The sequence below is a fragment of the Indicator indicator genome, chromosome 8 (genome assembly GCF_027791375.1).
Source record: "Indicator indicator isolate 239-I01 chromosome 8, UM_Iind_1.1, whole genome shotgun sequence".
NCBI lineage: Eukaryota > Metazoa > Chordata > Aves > Piciformes > Indicatoridae > Indicator > Indicator indicator.
This window is the reverse complement of record NC_072017.1, coordinates 31,510,223-31,532,796: the sequence shown is the minus strand read 5'-3', so window position 1 is coordinate 31,532,796 and position 22,574 is coordinate 31,510,223. Positions and strand designations below refer to the sequence as shown.

Sequence of the window (22,574 nt, the reverse complement as noted above, 5' to 3'; positions counted from 1 at the left end):
GTCAGCATGAAGTTGAGCTGCTGAGCTTTTATTTTCCTTGTTTGAGGGCTTTGGAGGACTGACTGGGTCTGTGTGCAATTCATTATGCTGGCTGTTTTTATAATGTACCTTCACAGGATCACAGAAAACACTCAGGGTGGAACAGACCCTCAGGATCACCAAATCCATCCCAGAACCCTACTCTACAAGGGTCACCCCTCAACCATAGCCCCAAGCACCACATCCAAACCACCTTCAAACACAGCCAGGCTTGGGGACTCCACCACCTCCCTGGGCAGCACATTCCAATGCCTGACCACTCGTTTACTGAAAAAACTCTTCCTAATGTCCAGTCTAAGCCTACCCAGTCACAGCTTGAGGCCATTCCCTCTTGTTCTATCTGTAATGACCTGTGAGAAGAGACCAGCCCCAGCTTGCTGGGTTAGAATTAGTTTCTAACAGGTAACTTCTAAAGAAAATTAAATATACAAACTCTGGTTTATTGAAAGCCCTAGAAAGAAGAGTTGGTTTTGTCTTGTTATTGGCACTTAACAGTTAGGTGGATGGTGTTGCCAGGCAGCTTAAGGAAAGGATTCTGTTTAAAACAAGGCAAAACTGATTGTCAAATGCTCCAGCACTGAAGGTAATGTGTAGGAAGGTCTTATATACAAGCTCTGAATTTTCCTGACACTTGTGAATAGCCAAGCAGTGGCAAGATGGGATTCCTGCCTACCAGACTTGATAGTTTGGACACACTGAGCCAACCCCTTGCTCCTCTAGAGCTTTTCTAGGACAACCAGCACTGATCTGCCATAGAGAATTGTAAGGTGCTGGCCATGCTTGGTATTGAGGAAGCTTTGCCTTTTTTTCCTCTGACCAAGGGAGTCATAGGCAAGCACAGACAGACCTCCTGCTCTAGTCCAGTGGTGGTCATACACAAGGTCTCTTCAGGATCACAGGATGCTAGGGGTTGGAAGGAACCTCTGGAGATCAGCAAGTCCAACCCTGCTGCCAGAGCAGGACCAAAGAATCCAGCACAGCTCACACAGGAACACATCCAGATGGGTCTGGAAAGTCTCCAGAGAAGGAGACTCCACAACCTCTCTGGGCAGCCTGTTCCAGTGCTCACAGTGAAGAAGTTCCTCCTCATGTTGAGGTGGAACCTCTTGTGCTGGAATTTCCATCCATTGCCCCTTGTCCTATCCCAGGGTGCAACTGAGCAGAGCCTGTCCCCTCCCTCTTGACCCCCAGCACTCAGATATTGATAGACATTGATCCAGATCCTCTCTCAGTCTTCTCTTCTCCAGACTAAGCAGCCCCAGGTCTCTTAGCCTCCCCTCAAAGGACACATGCTCCAGGTTTCTAAACCTTCTGCCTTCCTGGAGTGAGAAGCATGTTTGAAAAGTCCTCTGGGCAGTCAGAAGTGACTGAGATAAATTCCATGGTGTTTTTTTTCCCCCAGCTTTTCGTTTGGTTTTGCTTGAACAGAATAAAATATTGTCTGCCTGTACTTAAACTCTCTTTACAAATGCATTTGGTAGGGTTGCCACAGACCACAGGAAGGAGACTTATGAGCAGTGGTTGTCTTTGGGAGGTCTGGAAAACAACTAATCCTTTGTGGATAGGAATACCAAAGCAGAGGGCAGCTTGTTTCTCTCCTAGAATGTCAGCAGTGTTTGTTTTAACACATACTGGTCAAATCCCAGATGTTATTTAAATTTAAGGGGGAGGCCCCACGTTTGATTTGGCCAGCTATCAAATTGCCACTAAAAGCAAGAGCATAACTTCTCATGGGCTTCTACCTGTCCTAATGCCTCAGTATAACCTGGTGTGAATGGTGAGAATGTGAAGGTATTATACAGCCTATCCCAAAACTGTAAATATTGTCATTTAGGTTATATTAATTCTCCAGCTTTAAATTTGCTTTACTGAAGATGTAGACTCTGTTGGAAGTGACTAATGACCTAATATTCCTAGGCTACATGTAATGAAGTAAGGTGTTAAGTATTATCTTGAGGTCCTATTCTGTCAGGAATGAAATACTGATATTCTCAGTGTACTCCATTCACAGAACCACAGAATGCTAAGTCTTGGAAGGGACCTTGAAGGGTCATCCAGTCCAACCCCCCTGCCAGAGCAGGAGCACCTAGAGCAGATCACACAGGAACACAGCCAGGAGGGTCTTGAATATCTCCACAGAGGGAGACTCCACAACTCCCCTGGGCAGCCTCTTCCAGTCTTCTGTCACCATCATAAGGAAAATTTTTTTCCTCCTGTTTCCATGGAACTTCCTCTGCCTCAACTTCCACCACTGCCCCTTGTGCTGGCATTGGGCATCACCCAGCAGAGCCTGGCTCCAGCCTCTGGGCACTCCCCCTGCACATCTTTATCACCAGCAATGAGGTCACCTCTCAGGCTCCTCCTCTCCAAGCTCCAGAGCCCTCAGCTCCCTCAGGCTCTCCTCATAAGGAAGATGTTCCACTCCATCATTTTTGTGGCTCTGTGCTGGACTCTTTCAAGCAGTTCCCTGAGGTCCTTCCTGAACTGAGGGGCCCAGAACTGGACACAATATTCCAGATGCAGCCTCACCAGGGCAGAGTAGAGGAGGAGGAGGAGAACCTCTCTCCACCTACTCACCACAGCCCTTCTAATCCCCCCCAGGATGCCATTGGCCTTCTTGGCCACCAGAGCACATTGCTGGCTCATGGTCAACCTCCCATCCACCAGGAGCCCCAGGTCCTTTTCCCCTTCACTGCTCTCCAGCAGGTCAGTCCCCAACCTCTCCTGCTCCATGAGGTTGTTCTTTCCCAGGTGCAAGACACTACTCTTGCCCTTGTTGAATTTCATTCCATTTCTCCCTGCCCAACTCTCCAGCCTGGCAGAACTTGAGGGCATTTGCCCTTTTCCTATCACTTGTTCCTTGAAGAAGAGACCAGCCTCCACCTGGCTCCAACCTCCTTCAGTAAAGAGCCAGAAGGTCTCCCCTCAGACTCCTTTTCTCCTTACTAGACAACCCCAGCTCCCTCAGCTGCTCCACACGAGACTTGTGCTCTAGACCCTTTGTCAGCTTTGTTCCGTTCTCTGGAACACTCCAGCCCCTCAGTGCCCTTCTTGGAATGAGTGGCCCAAAACTGAAGCCAGGATTCAAGGTGTGCCTTCTACAGGAGGGGTGCTCACTCTTCTCCTTTTTGCAATGGCTGCAGTGGATTCCAGTTTCCAGTGAGAAGCACCTAAGGATGATTTTGCTTCCTCTGCATTGCATGCACTGGGATGTGTGCAGGTTTGCAGTCTCAGGGCCACACATGCAAGTGATGGCAAGGAGCTGAAGCACTGATTTAGCAACTGGTGTTGCCCTGGCCAGCCTTTGCCTTTCTACAATACTGGGGGAAACATAGTTGTGTCATAGAATGGTCCAGGCAAGAAGGGACCTCCAGTCCAACCTCCCCACACTCAGCAGGGACATCCCCAACTAGATCAGGTTGCCCAGGGCCTCATCCAGCTTCACCTTGAATATCTCCAAGGATGGAGCCTCAACCACCTCCCTGGGCAACCTGTTCCAGTGTTCCACCACCCTCATGGTGCAGAACTTGTTCCTCACATCCAATCTCAATCTGCTCTGCTCTAGTTTGAAGCCATTGCCCCTTGTCCTGTCCCTGCAGCCCTTTGCAAGCAGTCTCTCTGCAGCCTTCCTGGAGCCCCCTTCAGGTCCTGGCAGGCTGCTCTTAGGTCTCCCTGGAGCCTTCTCTTCTCCAGGCTGAACACCCCCAGCTCCCTCAGCCTGTCCTCAGAGCAGAGCTGCTCCAACCCCCTGAGCATTTTTGTGTCCCTCCTCTGGACCCTCTCCATCAGGTCCATGTCCTTCCTGTATTGAGGGCTCCAGAGCTGTACACAGTATTGCAGGTGAGGTCTCACCAGAGCAGAGTACAGTGGCAAAGAGCAAAGTGGCATGTTGGTGATGGCATATAAGCAACCTTAAGAATGTTTTTGCTTTTCTATTGTGAGCCAGAGGAAGACTGATAAGAAATTAATTAGGTCTGTTGCAGGGAAGGGGCTTGGGTCTAAGGGAAAGAGAAATATGTTTGGGTTATTCTTATTTTCTGTCCTTTAAATTACATCTGCATTTGTTTTTGTTCAGATAACCCCTCGTGAAAGTCATGACTTCTTCTGCATGTTAAACATTTTCTGCTTGTCATCTTTTTCGTTCATGAGTCTGGTAATTTATGAGAAGGAAATGGGGTTAGCTTTCTGTGCTGTCAGCTCTCCAGAAATTAAAGGAAGCAAACCAACAAAACTGCAGGCAGCAATGGCAGAACTGCTAAAATAACAGGGTTTTGGAAGGGAGATCTGACCAGTGACTGTTCAGGGATCATAGAATCATAGAATTGTCAGGGTTGGAAGGGACCTCAAGGATCAGCCAGTTTCAAACCCCCTGCCATGGGCAGGGACACCTCACACTACAGCAGGTTGCTCACAGCCACCTCCAGCCTGGCTGCAAAAACCTCCAGGGATGAGGCTTCCACCACCTCCCTGGGCAACCTGTGCCAGTGTCTCACCACCCTTAGGGGGAAGAATTTCTTCCTAACATCCAATCTGAATCTCCCCATTTCTAGTTTTGCTTCATTCCCCCCAGTCCTATCACTCCCTGACACCCTCAAAAGTCCCTCCCCAGCTTTCTTGGAGCCCCCTTCAGATCCTGAAAGGCCACAAGAAGGTCTCCTCAGAGTCTTCTTTCCTCCAGGATGTAGTAGCTGTTGCCAGAAACTGTATCTTGTTTGATCTGCTCAGGAAAAGGAGTTTTGAAAATGAGAGTGATGTGAAAAAAAAAAAATCCTTCCTTTCTTCTTTCCTCCTCTTGGAAAGGCTTAGTTCAGAACAGCAAATAGGATTTTGTGGAAAATCTGAACAAACTGGACTTCATTACAGCAGTGGAGGTTTTGCAGCAGGTTCTTCCTGTATCTCACACCAGAGTTTATCAGCAGTCCTTTAAGTGACAAAGAGGCCAAAACCAGCATTAGTACTGCTCTTGTGAGCTCCCCTTGTGTGTAGAGGAGCTCATGAGGACAGTCACCTTGTTGTGTTTTACCCATTGCATTTGGCATTTGTTTTGTAAGTTTTGAATATTAAACAGTACCTTTATTAAGGTTTCTTTGTGACCTGCATTAGATTCTCTGGTCCTGCTCTGGCAGGGTTGTTGGACTCAAAGATCTCCAAAGGTCCCTTGCAACCCCTAACATCCTGTGAGCCTGTGATTAAGGGACAGAAGGACTAGGGATGGTGACACTCCAAATGTCTTGGAATTAAGCATCAACGAAGCTTTAGGGATTTATTGGCTGAATGTTTGGGCCTTCTAGTTGAGATGTCAAAAAAAATACCCCAACATCCTGGCTGCAATGAAATTACTTCCATAATGCTAATTACTGGTATCACAGTGGTTTTGGCGATGATTAGACTTTGAATATGTGCCAACTTGCACTCATAGCAGAAGCATGAAATACTGCAGGTTTAGCTTTTAAATTGTCCAGCAGGGCTAGGGAGGTTCTGCTCCCTCTCTACTCTGCCCTGCTGAGACCACAGCTGCAATCCTGTGTCCAGTTTGGGGCTCCCCAGTTCAAGAGAGACAGAGACCTGCTGCAGAGAGTCCAAGGGAGAGGCAGGAGGATGCTTAGAGGACTTGAGCATCTCCCCTGGGAAGAGAGCCTGAGAGCCCTGGGGCTGTTTAGTCTGGAGAAGAGAAGGCTGAGAGGGGATCTGATCAATGTCTATCAATAGCTGAGGGCTGGGGGTCAAGTGGAGGGGGCCAGGCTCTTTTGGGTGGTGCACAGCAATAAGCCAAGGAACAATGGAGACAAACTTGACCAGAGAAGGTTTCAGCTCAACATGAGGAGAAACTTCTTTGCAGTGAGGGTGACAGAGCCCTGGAGCAGGCTGCCCAGAGAGGTTGTGGAGTCTCCTTCTCTGGAGACTTTCCAACCCCACCTGGATGCATTCCTGTGCAGACTCCCCTGGGTGATGCTGCTTTTGGCAGGGGGTCTGGACTGGATGATCTCTGGAGGTCCCTTCCAACCTCTAATCTTCTGTGTTTCTATGATTTGCTTGGGTCCTTTTGTTGTGGAGTTTTTAGTTGTTTTTGTTTTTTTTTTTTTCTTTGTTTTTTTTTTTTTTAATGGCTGAAATACCTGGAGAGGGAACAAATAAAATGAGAATTTAAGCAGTGAATAGTTCTTGCTGGGCATATTGCTCCCAGCAAAGAGCAAACTAATGCATTTTCCTAAAAAGGCTGTGCTGGAAGCTGGAATGTTTTGAATTGCATTAAATGTCACCAAAAAGTATTCATCAGAGAGGAATGGCTTGTGGTATGTTTAAAGAGCAAATCTGATCTTTTTTGGTCAATAAAAAACATTTACTCAGGCTAAATATAACTATTTCCTGGAAGAACCAGCTGGGGAGAAGCCTGTGTAAAACCTTGGTGCACTTTGGCATTTTCAGTATTAGACAGTAAGTGGCTCCTGCTGCTTCTCTTTTCATTGTCTGGAATAATTTGTAGGAACCTTGAAACCCTAACCACTTGCCAAGGTATTTTAGAAGCACAGAATTGTCAGGGTTGGAAGGGACCTCACACTACAGCAGGTTGCTCACAGCCACATCCAGCCTGGCTGCAAAAACCTCCAGGGATGAGGCTTCCACCACCTCCCTGGGCAACCTGTGCCAGTGTCTCACCAGCCTCATGGGGAAGAATTTCTTCCTAACATCCAATCTGAATCTACCCATTTCTAGTTTTGCTCCATCCCCCCAGTCCTATCACTCCCTGACACCCTCAAAAGTCCCTCCCCAGCTTTCTTGGAGCCCCCTTCAGATCCTGGAAGGCCACAAGAAGGTCTCCTCAGAGCCTTCTCTTCTCCAGACTGCACAACCCCAACTCTCTCAGTCTGTCTCCAGAGCAGAGCAGCTCCAGCCCTCTGCTCATCCTCATGGCCCTTCTCTGGACACATTCCAGCACCTCCAGATCCTTCTTGTAACAGAGGCTCCAGAATTGGACACAGAGCTCCAGGTGGGGTCTCAGCGAAGAGCCATAGAGGAGGAGAATCTCTTTCCTCACCCTGCTGGCTGTTTTGTGTGTGCTGTTTACAATGAGCATTTATGCAGAGCTTTTGTGTCTTTGCTTTGTTTGTATGGTATTGAAAACATTGCATGAATTAACATACTCTACTAGTGTTAACTGAGCCAGAAAATGCCCTGCTGCAAGCCATGCTGCTCTTCTAGTAAGCAGTTACCAAGGGCAAGTGTTTCATTTACTTCTGAAAGGCTTCATCATCAATCATTCATAGCTTTAATGTGCTCAAACCAGCATGAAACCCTAATGTGCTTAATTGCTAGGTGGCAAGTGAAGTGTTAACAGCTGTAGGGATCTCCAAGATTCTGTGGCTTAATTTCTTTGTTGCTATGGAATTTGGTAGTATCTATCCAAACCCTAAGGGAGGGATTTTCTTAAACATCTGTGTTGGACACGTTTTGGTTTTCAACTTGAAGTGTTGTTGTCCTGGTTGAGTTAGAATAGAACTGATTCTGTTCTGTGATTTTACTTCTCAGCTCAGTCTCTGCTGGGTGACTGCACTTTCTGAAGCTAACAGCATCTTACCTGATGTCTTTCTATGACAGGATGATTGACTATTGGATGAGGGAAAGGCTGTGGATATTGTCTGCCTAAACAGTGGAAAAGCCTTTGATGCTGTTCCCCACAGAACTCTCATGGCCAAACTGGCTGCTCATGGCCTGGCTGAGCAATGCTGTGCTGGATAAAGCCCTGGCTGGGTGAAAGGGCCCAAGGAGTGGTGGTGAATGGAGTTAAACCCAGCTGGAGGCTGGTCACAAGTGTGCTCCTCAGGGGTCAGTGTTGGGACCACTTCTGTTGAACATCTTTATTGATGACCTTGATGAAGACACAGAGTGTGTCAGCAGTAGGTTTGCAGATGACACCAAGGGAGGTGGCAGTGGTGATCTGCACCAGGGGAGGGAGGCTCTGCAGAGGGACTTGGAGAGATTGGATCCATGGCCAACATTAACAGAATCAGCTGCAACAAGGCCAAGTGCCAGGTCCTGCACTTGGGGCACAACAACCCCAAGCAATGCTGCAGGCTTGGGGCAGTGTGGCTGGAAAGCTGCTGGCAGAAAGGGACCTGGGGGTGCTGATGGACAAGCAGCTGAAGAGGAGCCAGCAGTGTGCCCAGGTGGCCAAGAAAGCCAAAGGCATCCTGGCTGGGATCAGCAATGCTGTGTCCAGCAGGAGCAGGGAGGGGATTGTCCCCTGGGACTCAGCTCAGGGTGGGCCACACCTGGAGTATTGTGTCCAGTTTTGGGCACCTGAATCCAAGAGAGATGTGGAGGTGGTGGAGGCAGTGCAGAGGAGGGCAAGGAAGCTGTGAAGGGTCTGGAGAATAAATCTGATGAAGAGAGACTGAAGGAGCTGGGGATGGTTAGAGTGAAAAAGAGGAGGCTGAGGAGAGACCTCATTGCTGTCTGCAACTCCCTGAAAGGAGCTTGTGGAGAGGTTGGTGCTGGTCTCTTCTCACAGGTAATTAGTGATAGAACAAGAGGGAATGGCCTCAAGCTGTGACTGGGTAGGTTTGGACTGGACATGAGGAAGAATTTTTTCCCATCCAGAGTGGTCAGGCATTGGAATGTGCTGCCCAGGGAGGTGGTGGAGTCCCCAAGCCTGGCTGTGTTTGAAGGTGGTTTGGATGTGGTGCTTGGGGCTATGGTTTAGGGGTGACCCTTGTGGAGTAGGGTTAATGCTTGGGCTTGGTGCTTCTGAGGGTCTTTTCCAAGCTGGATGTTTCTGTGATTCTGTGGTTGTGGTTCTGTTTCAGAGTGTGTTTTGCTCTCAGTGATAACACTCAGTGTTTCTAGATTGGTATGTAGTCACTGCTGAATTTTGTGCAGGGGGTATAAAATAAAAGCCCACACCTGCAGGGAGGAGCAGACAGGACAGGTGACCCTAAACTGATTATTGAGGCATCCATTCCATATACATCACATTCAGTACAAAGCTAAAGGATCCTGAGGTTCAAGCTCCCTTTTTTAGTGGCCAGTGTTCAAGGAGGACTCTATCTGTTCTGCCTTATGATCCATGAGTTTGTGAATCCAGTCCCAGAATTCAGCTCCTGGATTTGGTTCCATCTGGCACTGAGTCCACTCTGGGACATCTGCCACAGCATCAGTGGTCACAGTCACTAAGTGCCAATAGGGCATTTGGGTTGGAAAGTCATTCTTCCCCTGTGCTCAGCACTGCTTAGACCACACCTTGAGTGCTGTGTCCAGTTCTGGGCTCCTCAGTTTAAGAAGGACATTGAGAGACTTGAATGTGTCCAGAGAAGGGCAAGAAGGCTGGGGAGGGGTCTGGAGCACAGCCCTGTGAGGAGGGGCTGAGGGAGCTGGGGGTGTTTAGCCTGGAGAAGAGGAGGCTCAGGGCAGACCTCATTGCTCTCTACAACTCCCTGAAGGGAGGTTGTAGCCAGGTGGGGGTTGGGCTCTTCTCCCAGGCAACCAGCACCAGAACAAGAGGACACAGTCTCAAGCTGTGCAGAGGGAAGTTTAGGCTGGAGGTGAGGAGAAAGTTCTTCCCAGAAAGAGTAATTGGCCATTGGAATGTGCTGCCCAGGGAGGTGGTGGAGTCACCATCCCTGGAGGTGTTCAAAAAAGGCTTGGATGTGGCACTTGGAGCCATGGGTTAGTTGTCAGGAGGTGTTAGGCAATAGGTTGGACTTGATGATCTCTGAGGTCTTTCCCAACCTGGTTGATTCTGTGATTCTCTATATTTGTAGATATTCTCCTTTATTGTTGCTGTTTTCATTGAAGCAGTTTTAGTTCTGCTTTCCAATCTCCCTTCTTCCCATCCTTTCCCCCTAGGGGTTAATAGACTCTGTCTGTCATTCACTGGCTGGCCCAGCCCTGACCCCCTGACACATGTGCATTTCCTTTTGTGCTGTCTTGTCTGCCCACCATGCATTTTTCACATTCAGGGCTTGGGGGCTCAGCGTGCTGGGTGTGCACTTTCTTGATGCACTCTAGGATAAATCACAGATTGTAGGCTGATTATGGTCTGAAGGCCACAAGGCCAAGTTAAAATGTTCAAAGTATGTCTGGAACACACAAATTTATGTCCTTTTTTCAAGTATGTTTTGGGGCAATAAAATAATATTATGCTGTCTGACTCCAGCATTAAAAGAACATTGGGAACATTTCAGTTATGTAAACCTTTTTTCACCCTTTTTTTTTTCCTTTTTCTTCTCTTCCTATCTTTTTTTTGTTGTTGTTGTTTTGGAAGGTGAATTTTGTAAGAGGATGTCTTCAAATCACATTGGAAGCAGTCTGAAATAATTTTAGCTCAGTGCTGTACTGATGAATGAAGAGTGGTCTTACCCACTGCAAACTCAAATATGGTAAAATAAATTAAAAAAAATAACTATGGTATTTTTATGAGACTGAGACTTCAAGGTTCAGCTTCAGCAAACAGAAGTGTGGCCAGCAGGGTGAGGGAGGTAATTCTCTCCCTCTGCTCCACTTTGCTGAGCTCTGTGTCCAGTTCTGGAGCCTCTGTTACAGGAAAAATCTGGAGATGCTGGAAGGTGTCCAAAGAAGGACCATGAGGATGAGCAGAGGGCTGGAGCTGCTCTGCTCTGGAGACAGCCTGAGAGAGTTGGGGTTGTTCAGTCTGGAGAAGAGAAGGCTCTGAGGAGACCTTCTTGTGGCCTTCCAGTATCCAAAGGGGGCTCCAAGAAAGCTGGGGAGGGACTTTTGAGGGTGTCAGGGAGTGATAGGACTGGGGGGAATGGAGCAAAACTAGAAATGGGGAGATTCAGATTGGATGTTAGGAAGAAATTCTTCCCCATGAGGGTGGTGAGAGACTGGCACAGGTTGCCCAGGGAGGTGGTGGAAGCCTCATCCCTGGAGGTTTTTGCAGCCAGGCTGGATGTGGCTGTGAGCAACCTGCTGTGGTGTGAGGTGTCCCTGGCCATGGCAGGGGGGTTGGAACTGACTGAGCCTTGAGGTCCCTTCCAACCCTAACAGTTCTATGATTCTAAGACTTTTTTTCCCCTCAAGCATGAAATACAGTAACTAATTCAAACACTGAATGTGTTGGGTTCTTTTCTTACTGTCAGATCAGCTTAATGAATGCACAAAGCATTCTAAGGTACTTGATTAAAAAATGTATACCTAAGATAGGGAAAGTAGTGTGTTTCCTTCTAACTCTGGCCGTAGAAGTGAAAGAAAAATGTCCATGTGTTGTCTTTTTGGTTTTTTTTTTTCCTTCTTCCTGTTGCTTTTGTTGCTGCCAATTGACAACTTTGCAATTAGGAGTGATTAATGATGGACCTCACTTCTTTGGAGGGCTGCAGGTCAGCTCTCTCATGGGCTGCATGCTCTGTGGGAAAGGGGAGAATGGATCTTTTCCTCAGAGCACACAAAACCCTCTCTGTCTCTGGAAATTACTGCTGATGTGGACATAATGTGTGCCAGCAGCAATGCACAAATGCTGAGGGTGACATGCAGAAGACTATCAGGCATGTTCTTCTTTTGTTTTTCCCTGCCAGCATGTTGTGTGGATTACATGGACCTCTCTTTTTGTAAGCTAGCTACTGAACCTGCAGCATCATTGCTGTTCCTGGAATCAGAATTGTCAGGGTTGGAAGGGACCTCAAGGATCAGCCAGTTCCAAACCCCCTGCCATGGCCAGGGACACCTCACACCACAGCAGGTTGCTCACAGCCACATCCAGCCTGGCTGCAAAAACCTCCAGGGATGAGGCTTCCACCACCTCCCTGGGCAACCTCTGCCAGTCTCTCACCACCCTCATGGGGAAGAATTTCTTCCTAACAATCTGAATCTCCCCATTTCTAGTTTTTCTCCATTCCCCCCAGTCCTATCACTCCCTGACACCCTCAAAAGTCCCTCCCCAGCTTTCTTGGAGCCCCTTTCAGATCCTGGAATGCCACAAGAAGGTTTCCTCAGAGCCTTCTCTTCTCCAGACTGAACAGCCCCAACTCTCTCAGTCTGCCTCCAGAGCAGAGCAGCTCCAGCCCTCTGCTCATCCTCATGGCCCTTCTCTGGACACCTTCCAGCACCTCCAGATCCTTCTTGTAATAGAGGCTCCAGAACTGGACACAGAGCTCCAGGTGGGGTCTCAGCAGAGTGGAGCAGAGGGGGAGAATCCCCTCCCTGGCCCTGCTGGCCACACTTCTCCTGCTGCAGCCCAGGCTCTGCTTGGCTCTCTGGGCTGCAAGTGCTCACTGCTGGCTCCTGTTGAGCTTCTCATCCCCCAGCACCCCCAAGGCCTTTTCTTCAGGACTGCTCTCCAGCCAGTCCCTGCCCAGCCTATATCAGTGCTTGGGATTGCAAATCACATGAGGCCCAAGAGCCAAATGGCTTTGGGGAAGGAGTAAACATTTTGAACAAAATTGATAAGAAAAAAATGGAGAGCAGGTGATCCTGCTCTGATTGGACTAGATAATCTTTTGAGGTGCCTTCCAACCCCTAACAGTATGTGATTCTGTGAGGAAATGAAAATAGCCAAGTTGTCAAGTCTAGCTCTCCTGTGTTTTCCTGAATTAGAAAAGCTGCTTTAATGCAACAGTGGCATTCCTCTGGAGGTCAGTCTCCAGTTAGGCAAACCCTTGCTACTCCCTGCCTAATTGTCTTTTGGAAAGGAGAACCTGGCTTCAGTTCTTCTAAAGGCTGTTTAGAAGATTTGTTGGAGAGGGTGGTTGTGTGATTTAAGGTGGGATATGAGTGGTGGTTTTTGGATCAGTAAGGGTCCCAGCTTTTCTGAGCAGCCTCAAAATATGGCCACAAATGTTTTGGAGCGTTGCAAGAAGCCACTTGCCAACCAAAATGGCATGAGAAGACTCAGCAATGTTTGGAGACAAAATGTTAGTGGCAGAGTTTTGGCTGAGCTTTGAATTTTTATAAATTTTTATGAATTGTGTGTCTGTGTGGTTTTGTTTATATAAAAACAAATCTGAAACAAAACGCCAGACCAGTCAGATGCCTTTACCTGTAACGTTGTCAGTTCACTTCACTTATAACTTGGGGATGTGGGGTTGGAAAGCTGAGACTCAGAGAGGGACCTGAGGGTTTCAGTTTGGCAGTTGGTTAACTATGAAGCAGCAGTGCCCAGGTGGCCAAGAAAGCCAATGGCATCCTGGCTGGGATCAGAGCCAGGGTGGGCAGCAGGGACAGGAGGTGATCATCCCCCTGTGCCCAGCACTGCTGAGGCCACACCTCGAGTGCTGGCTTCAGTTCTGGGCCCCTCACTACCAGAGGGACAGTGAGGGGCTGGAGAGTGTCCAGAGAAGGGCAATGAGGCTGGAGAAGGGCCTGGAGCCCCTGGGCTGTGAGGAGGGGCTGAGGGAGCTGGGGGTGTTGAGTGTGGAGAAGAGGAGGCTGAGGGAGACCTCCTTGCTCTCTCCAGCTCCCTGAAGGGAGGTTGGAGTGAGGAGGGGACAGCCTCTGCTCCTTGGGGACAAGGGACAGGAGCAGAGGAAATGGTTCCAAGCTGCAGCAGGGGAGGTTGAGGCTGGCTGCTAGGAAATATTTGTTCCCAGAGAGGGATCTCAGCCATTGGAATGGTCTGCCCAGGGCAGTGCTGGAGTCCCCATCCCTGGAGGTGTTTCAGCAGTGTGTGGAGCTGGTGCTTAGGGACATGGTTTAGTGCTGACCCTGCAGTGCTGGGTGGAAGGTTGCACTGGGTGAGCTTGGAGGTCTCTCCCAACCAGATGTTTTCTGTGATTCTGTTATTTCAGATATGAGATCTAACCAAGACAGGTGAGGATGAGACTTCCAGGAAATCTCAGTTTTTTATGATCTGTCAGTTCTTTACCTTAATGCATCATGATAGTTCCTTTTCTTCTCACCACCCCGCAGTTGTTTCAATGCTCCCATTGTTTGGAACAAATCTTTCTTTGTGAGTTCAAGTCAAAATAACCTTGCTTTTGAAGACCAAAGACTGCAAAAAAGTTTCTGTATCATTCAGCTTGCTAAATCCTTCAGAAGGAAGCTTTCTTTTTTAAGGTTATGTGCTATTTAAAAGGCAATTTATCTATCCAGAGCTTTTGAGTTAGGTGACACAGTTTCTTAAGACATGATGGGAAATGGTAAGAAAATGGGAGCTAAATTCTCCTATCTAGTGCTAGGGTATTATGAATTTATAAATCAAGTGGCACTTGATGATAGATTCTAGATTTCCTAACATTGTATTTGGCTAAATTAATCTGGGGTTATTTTTGGCTTTTCCTTGTAATAACAACTGTGTCATGGGTTTAACTTGAGTACTTCTTGTTTCCTTTAGAGGGATGCTTTAGGAAGTCAGAGAGTGATAGAACTAAGGGGAATGGAGCAAAACTAGAAATGGGTAGATTCAGGTTGGATGTTAGGAAGAAATTCTTCCCCATGAGGGTGGTGAGAGACTGGCACAGGTTGCCCAGGGAGGTGGTGGAAGCCTCATCCCTGGAGGTTTTTGCAGCCAGGCTGGATGTGGCTGTGAGCAACCTGCTGTAGTGTGAGGTGTCCCTGCCCATGGCAGGGGGGTTGGAACTGGATGATCCTTGAGGTCCCTTCCAAACCTGACGATTCTATGGTTTATATATCTGTGCATGCAGTTGGTGAGTTGGAAGAGGGAAATGCTTAAAGAACTTGGAGTTTACAATGATGTGTGGTTTTTTTTTTCTCTTTCAGAGTGACTTCTATAACAAAACCTGATCTTATTCATGTACCAAAGGTATGTTCATCATCTTCATCCTCATCACAACCTAGCATGTGGCACTAACTGTTACCCATCTGTCAAACCCTGCTGTTGATAAGCACTCTCATTCAAACTTGCCTCTCAATGCTTGACTTCCATGTGCTACATTATGAGTATTACAGCAGTTGAATCTTTGAGAGATTGACCTCACCAAAAAAAAAAAAAAATAATTGAGAGACCTGCCCAAAAATTATTAAAAAAATAAGAAGAAAAATGAGTAAAAGTTTTCATACAATTATTGGAACCTTTTTTTTTAGAAGGATATTGTTGAAGTGTTTCCTCTATCCCTACGAGAGAAACAGGAGTTGTGCTTTATTGGTGGTTCTTAGTTGGGTTGGTTTTTTTTGTTTGTTTGCTTGTTGGTTTTTATTGTTTTAATGGGCACTGAAATTTTCCTTTCTATTTGAAAGATACTTATCTAAATATTAGGATTTGGGAGAATAATTCCTCTCATTTTCCTTAGAGCCCTAGGGTTGGGTTCGGTGTTTTTTGTTTGCTGCTTGTTTTTTTATTGTTTTAATGGGCACTGAAATCTTCCTTTCTATTTGGAAGAAATATTATCTAAATATTGGGATTTGGGAGAATAATTCCTCTCATTTTCCTTAGACCCCAGGGGAGTTTCTTGTACTCATGTTCTTCTAAATCATAATTTTTTTTGTCATGCATTAGTTTCAACCCTACTCCCCCATCCCCCCTTTTTTTTTTTAATGAGAAGAATGTTTGCAATCCTGAAAATGCTTACAAATGGCCAATACTTAAAAATCCTCTGCAATGGACAGAAATGATGAGTGGTATTTATAGTACCCACTGTTCTGCAGACTGTGATTTGAAAGGCCACAGCTTGGGAACCATGATGTTAAAATATAGCTCCCAGAAAGGGGAGAAAAAATTAAAAAAAAAGAATACGTTGGGATATCTGTGTGGAGTGCAACTGGAAAAGCTCAAAGTCCCAAAGCACTGGCCCCTAATAAATGAGCTCCAGTGCTCTAGTTCCACTCCTAAGGGCCACATCAACAGATCCATACATAGTGTGTGTACACACACACATGCTGGGTGTGTCTGGGGAACATGGATATCCCAAATGGGGTTTGAGGAGTGGAATGTGGATTTTTATTAAAAAAACACTGATTTTTTTTTTTCCCACATGAGTTTACCCCAGTGGGTTTTTGCAATGAAGTGATTCTTCAGTTGCTCTTGGATGTGATTTGTGGGGTGCCTATTTTGGATGATCAGAGGATTGGAGCTCCTCTCCTACGGAGACAGACTGGGAGGGTTGGGGTTGTTTAGTCTGGAGAAGAGAAGGCTCCGAGGAGACCTTCTTGTGGCCTTCCAGTATCTGAAGGGGGCTCCAAGAAAGCTGGGGAGGTGTCAGGGAGTGATAGGACTAGGGGGAATGGAGCAAAACTAGAAATGGGTAGATTCAGATTGGATGTTAGGAAGAAATTCTTCCCCATGAAGGTGGTGAGGTTGCCCAGGGAGGTGGTGGAAGCCTCATCCCTGGAGGTTTTTGCAGCCAGGCTGGATGTGGCTGTGAGCAACCTGCTGTAGTGTGAGGTGTCCCTGCCCATGGCAGGGGGGTTGGAACTGGATGATCCTTGAGGTCCCTTCCAACCCTAACAATTCTATGATATGATGAGAGGAGTTAGCATCATGGGATTCCATGTTGACTGTGCATGCCTGGATCGTTCCCTTTCCTAAAACGCATGGCTCACTGTTTTTTTTTTTTTTTTTTCCTTTCTGTACATTTCCTGGCTGCATTCTTGTTAAGGCTTGCTTCTGTGCTTCTTCCTTCGGTGCTGAGCAGGTTCTCCGCCCCGAAAGCAGCGAGGAACACCCCCCCCTTCCCCTTCCCCTCCCGCTGAGGAATGTGCTGCATGCGTTTGGTGCGGTTTTGTGTGTTCCCTTTTTGTTTTTCGTTTCGCATAGGGTGAACCTACCGAAGTAGTTAAGCCTGTGCCCATTGCCTCTGCTGTTGCACCCAAAGTCACTGCCGTGCCAAGCGTGGCTTACAATAAGACACCGAGGCCGTTTGGAGCTGTAACCTCCTCCAAAGTCACCTCCATCCCATCACCATCCTCCGCCTTCACCCCAGCTCAGGCGGCGGCGGCGGGTGCCGGCCCGGCGCCGTTTGTCGCGCCCGGACTGCATGTTACCAACGCCGGGCCTAAGGCTGGGCAGGGGGCACCCGTGCCGAGCGCCGCTAAACCTGCCGTTAATGTCCTACGGCAGCCCCCTGCCGCCCACCCTGCGGCCCCCGCTGCCGCCGACGGCGCCCAGGATGTAGCCGAGGGGCCGCGACGAGGAGGCGGAGAGAACCAGGGGGAGAGTAAACAGCAAAATGGGTAGGTGGGATTTATTTTTTTTAATTTCTTTTTTTTTTCCTTTTTTTTTTTTTTTTTTTGCTGTTGTGAGGGTCTTTCCTCACAGGCAAAAAGCTGGGCTTGTGTAAGGGCTAAGTAAGACATGGCTTTTGGAGGACTATTAGCGCTCAGGAGTGAATGACTCAGCTTCCAAGTGATGCTTTGAGGGCTGAGCCAGCCCTTCGGGGATGATGTTTCTCAGGAGTGATATGCTCGGTTTCTAGAGTGTCACAGCTAAATTGGGTCGGGACCACAAAATTCACGACCAGATGGATTGTGTCAGCTGTGTTCTGGACCTTACAACAAGCCTGGTGTTGATTCCAATGTCTGTGTCTCACTCTCTATTGATTCCTGACTGAAAGCAGCAGGCACTCAGAAGTGCAGAGCAGGATGTCAAGAAGGGTCAGGGGATGCTGTGGGATGGCTGGGAATGGGATGCACTGAAAGACCAACTGTGGCACCGACAGGATTGGTGGAGAAAAGTCCCAGAAGGGAGGCAGATCATAGAATTGTCAGGGTTGGAAGGGCCCTCAAGGATCATCTAGTTCCATCCCCCCTGCCATGGGCAGGGACATCTCACACTAGATCAGGTTGCTTCTCTGTACAAAACATGAGAAAGTTTAAGAAACCTTCAAGGAAGCTGGCAAGGTTTAGCAGATTCTTTGCAGCATTAAAATGTAAATACCACAACTTGAAGTGTTACTTCTACCCTAGAAAAGCAGCACAGATTTAAAGCCTGGGTAATTTTTGTATTCAAATAGTTTGCAGGGCTTTTTTATGTTGAAGTTGGATGTTGGAGGCCTAACATTTAAGGGATTGTAAGGCTGCATAAAATGTTTTGCTTATACTCCCTCTTGTATAGCATCTGGACCAATCAACAATGGATTGATTAATTAATCTGAGCCCAGCAGTGATCCTGGGCACTCAGACCTGTACCACTGCCCTGTTTTGGTGGCACGCTTCTGGCCAGGGCTGCCTTGGGCTCTCCCAGCACTTCCTGGGCAGGGCTTGTGAGCTGCAGCATCTCTGAGACTGGAACCCAGCATCTGCTGTGCCAAGGAGAGAGGAGTGCAAGCAGTCTCATGCCAGCTGGCCTCCACGCCTAGCAGCAGTGTCTGGCAGATTGAATTAGGTAACAAGAAGGGCAAAAGGGGAACTGTAGGTTTCTCATAGATCTCAAGAACGTGAAACCTGTGGTTACTATTTCTCATCCCTCAAGGGACAGGCTGGAGGAATAGGCCTAGTGCCTCTCTCCTCTGATGTTCTCTTAGGATATAAAGTATGTGAAGAAGCCTGCAGAAAGGTAAACATCCACATCAACTAAAGACAAAATAAACTGCAGTTTCAGCTGAACATCTCCCAGAGGGTGGGAATTTTGCTAGGTGCCTGTTCTCTTTATGTTTGTAGTATCAATATTCTCTCTACATGGACTCATATGATGCTGTTGGTATGGTAGCATCCAGCTCTTTTCTTAAACAGCTGGTGGCCAGAGTCCCTGATGCATAGAAGTGGGATGAAATCAGAAGATCCCCAGGACTTACTCGATGCTGGTTGGTAGACCTGTTGAATACCCTTGGCAAACCATCTCTCTTATCTTTCCAGGAATGTTGTTTCAGCAAATAACTGAGTAAGGAGTATTCAAAAGCAGCAATTAGTACTGAAAAAGTGGAACAATAGCAACGAAATTAAGGCTTCCAGGAAGGAAGTGCTGCAGGCTAAGTGTAAACTTGACATTAAGGATGGGTTCACTACTTAGAGCAACTGTTACTGCCCCACCTTAGGTTTCAGAAAGAATAATACCAACTGGATTGGTTAGTCTGGGATAAATTCTTTCTTCTGTGTTTTGTATTATTCTTCTCCATAAGTAGCACTGCTGAGCAAATGGAGTTCTTCAGACATGCACCTCGTTGTCCTCAGCATTTCCTCCCTTCCTACTTGTTCCCTTCAGTCGGGACCTAAACTATTGGCTTTCACTTCAGGATGGGGAAGGAAGTTTTGTTTCCCTTGTTTTAGTCTTGGCTTAGAAAGAAAGCAATTTGCCTTCACTAGGCTGCATGCAATTATGCTTTTCTCAAGACCCTTCTTGCCAGCTCTTGCATGGAAATGTGCCTGCTGCTTAAAACAGGTAAGATGTCCACAGGCTTCACTCAGTTGAAGCTCAGCTAGGATAATATTTTTTTTCCTTGTAGGTTCTCTTGACGATTCTAAGTTTGACTTAGGTAATATAAGGCTTTGCCAGAGCTTGAATTTGGAAAAATCCTGTCATATTTCAAGAAGCAAAGAATGTATTAACACATCAAATACTTCTTTTTTTCCCTTGCAGATAACAACAATGACAAAGTTAGTATCAACAGCACTGGAGTGGAACTATGGTTGTTGTTTTTTTTTCCCCTGTTGGAATAACCAGCATGTATTCTTGTTTTGCAAAATCACAGCTCTCACAGAGCTTTATTATTTACATTTTGCAAACCAGCTTCAGCTTTTCTGAGTAACTTCATAGTGCAGCAGAGTTTTGTCTGCATTGGACATGATGTGATCCTTGCTTATTGCTGTGTGTTAGATTTTGCAGGGTTGTTTTTTTTTTAATTCTATTTATTTATTTGTTTGTGTGGTGTTTGTGTTGATAAATTCTTTGTGCATCTGTGGCTGATTGGTGTGGGAGTGTTGATAAATTCTTTGGTGCATCTATGGCTGATTGGTGTGGGTATATTGATGAGTTCTTGGTGCATCTATGGCTAGTTGGTGTGGGTGATACAACTAGTAAATGGTGAAATACAGTATAAAAGCAAAAATGGTTTGGGAATTGTGGAGTGAAGGGATGGATACTGAAGTTCATTACCATGAGGGTGGTGGAACACTGGAACAGGTTACCCAGGGAGGTTGTTGAGGCCCCATCCATGGGGGTGCTCAAGGTGAGGCTTGACAAGGCTCTGGGCAACCTGACCTAGATGGGGATGCCCCTGCTGACTGCAGAGAGGGTTGAACTAGATGACCTTCGGAGGTCCCTTCCATCCCAGACCATACAATAAAAACAAGAGTAGCATCCATGTAGTGTGATTTGTGCATGCTGGAGGTTTTACTGGCTTGCCTTTCCCCCCCTTGCCTCAAAGCTGACTTTCGGGAGAGCCATGCCGCTGGATCTTCCTTTGTCTCTGGCACCACCTTGTTGCCTCACTGAGTCATTACCAGTAGACTCATGCCTTGAAAAAGGGCCTGCTAGGCTCCACAAGAGAAGTCAGCAGGATACTTTGTTTGTCACACCACGTTCAACACGTGTAAAAGGCTACTTATTTCACTGTGGCAGTGGCTAGAATGCAGCCAACTGCTTGCAAATAGTTACATTTCCCTGCAATTCCATACCTTTAATTACTGCTTTACATCTCTGATTTTAATTTTTTTCACTATTAACTGCTTTGATGCTTTACTTAATTTTCCTGTGTGTTACTTGTATGCTCTGTCCTGGAAAAGCCATTGTCCTGCTTGTATACCTCTCCCTCTTTCAGTAACTTTGATATGTGCTACATGTACTTCACTAACACTGTGTTGACAAATTCCATCTCTGCATGACACCTTTCATATCATTCCCTGAAGTGTTAAGGATGCTTTTAAGCCTACTTATGGCCTTCCATTTAATGGGCCTAATTCTTAGCTCCTTGACTGAGAGGGGATTTAATCAATGTCTATCAATATCTGAGGGCTGGGGGTCAAGAGGGAGGGGACAGGCTCTGCTCAGTTGCACCCTGTGATAGGACAAGGGGCAATGGATAGAAACTCCAGCACAGGAGGTTCCACCTCAACATGAGGAGGAACTTCTTCACTGTGAGGGTCCCAGAGCACTGGAACAGGCTGCCCAGAGAGGTTGTGGAGTCTCCTTCTCTGCAGACTTTCTAGACCCATCTGGATGTGTTCCTGTGTGACCTGTGCTGGATTCTGTGGTCCTGCTCTGGCAGGGGGGTTGGACTTGATGATCTCTGGAGGTCCCTTCCAACCCCTAACACCCTGTGAGCCTGTGAACTAGTAATTTGCACCATTCTCATTCATATTTTCCACCTTTCTTCACCAGAAGCTCTTTGGAAAGTGGGGAAATAGTTGCAAAACTAAAAGGGATTTTTTTTTTTCAGGTTTGTTGTAGTATTTTTAAATTGTTTTGCCTTAGGAGCTAGTCTTGCGCTGTCCATCTCCTGTGAATTATGTGAAAATCAACACACATTTAAAGAGTATTAATAGGAATATATTAATATTTATGAATGCTTTTGGGATCACTAATGGAGAATTTGGGGGTAATGCCTCCAGGATGACTCTTCTGTTCTCATTTCCCACACTGAGCAGTGCCATTACAGTTTCTTCACATCAGTTACTTGCAATCCTGTGCTGTTGCAAGTCTGCCAGTGGAGGGATTGATGACAGCTTGTGGGTTGCTGTGGGGAAAAAGTGCCAAATGAAAGGATCAGTCTGCTCCTTTGAATTGCAGAGAGGGTATTGAGCATCAGCATCTCCATGTCATGCTCCACCATGTCACTACCCCTGCGCTTTCAAAAGGCCTGGTTCTGATCCGAGTTTTGCCGAGTACTAAAGACTTGGTGTGTACTGAGTGGCACATTTAGCTCTTTGCCTCTTGTGAACCAAAGGGAGAACATGATGAGGGGCACTTGAGCTGAACTAGACTTGCCCTGTTTAACAAAATATATTTCCCCCTGTAATCCCTGTGAGGAAATTGGTGTGAGCTTAACGCAAGTACGATAGCTCTGTGACTTTGTCAGCGGAATGTGAATATCGCTGTTAATCGGATTTCAGTGCCCCCTCCCCAAAAACTAATTTGAAAGAATAATGAGCTGCACTTCTTTTTCAGCATTCTGACTTTATTTCACACTATTTTCTTTTTTCTCCTTTTCCTGTTTCTGCTGGGAAAAATCTTTCTCTTGCTGTCTTACTCTGTCATCTCCAAGGAAAAACCCACCCAAACGGTAAAGGCTTAAGCATGTAAATGTCGCAGTAATACTGTCTTTTGCTGTTTAAAATGTTTCACCAGCGAGACAAGGAAGAATATTTCAGTTGGCTTAAAGTCATTGTAAAGCTCTGGTTGGTTCAGAGAACTGAATCTGTGTTTGATACATCCTGGGCTGCATCAAAACAGCATAGCCAGCAGAGCCAGAGAGGTGGTTTTGCCACTTTGCTCTGCGAGACCTCACCTGCAGTACTGTGTGCAGGTCTGGAGCCCTCAATATAGGAAGGACATGGACCTGATGGAGAGGGTCCAGAGGAGGGCCATGAACATGCTCAGGGGGTTGGAGCAGCTCTGCTCTGAGGACAGGCTGAGGGAGCTGGGGGTGTTCAGCCTGGAGAAGAGGAGGCTCCAGGGAAACCTAATAGTAACCTTCCTGTACCTGAAGTGTACAGGAAGGCTGCAGAGAGACTGTTTGCAAAGGGCTGCAGGGACAGGA

At 46.9% G+C, this 22,574-nt stretch overlaps 1 protein-coding gene across 2 annotated transcripts in view; it reads left to right on the top strand.

Moving 5' to 3' along the window:
- The window catches only part of PDLIM5 (PDZ and LIM domain 5), a 188,203-nt gene that overhangs the window by 93,096 nt on the left and 72,533 nt on the right, over window positions 1-22,574 (top strand). The window contains exons 4-6 of one of the 2 annotated variants that reach the window (XM_054383212.1): window positions 14,707-14,749; window positions 19,457-19,473; window positions 22,080-22,097. In XM_054383212.1, the coding sequence (XP_054239187.1) occupies window positions 14,707-14,749; window positions 19,457-19,473; window positions 22,080-22,097 (78 nt within the window). Of the gene's footprint in view, window positions 1-14,706; window positions 14,750-16,699; window positions 17,116-19,456; window positions 19,474-22,079; window positions 22,098-22,574 lie in introns of both variants that reach the window. The other variant, XM_054383211.1, reaches the window with a different exon arrangement.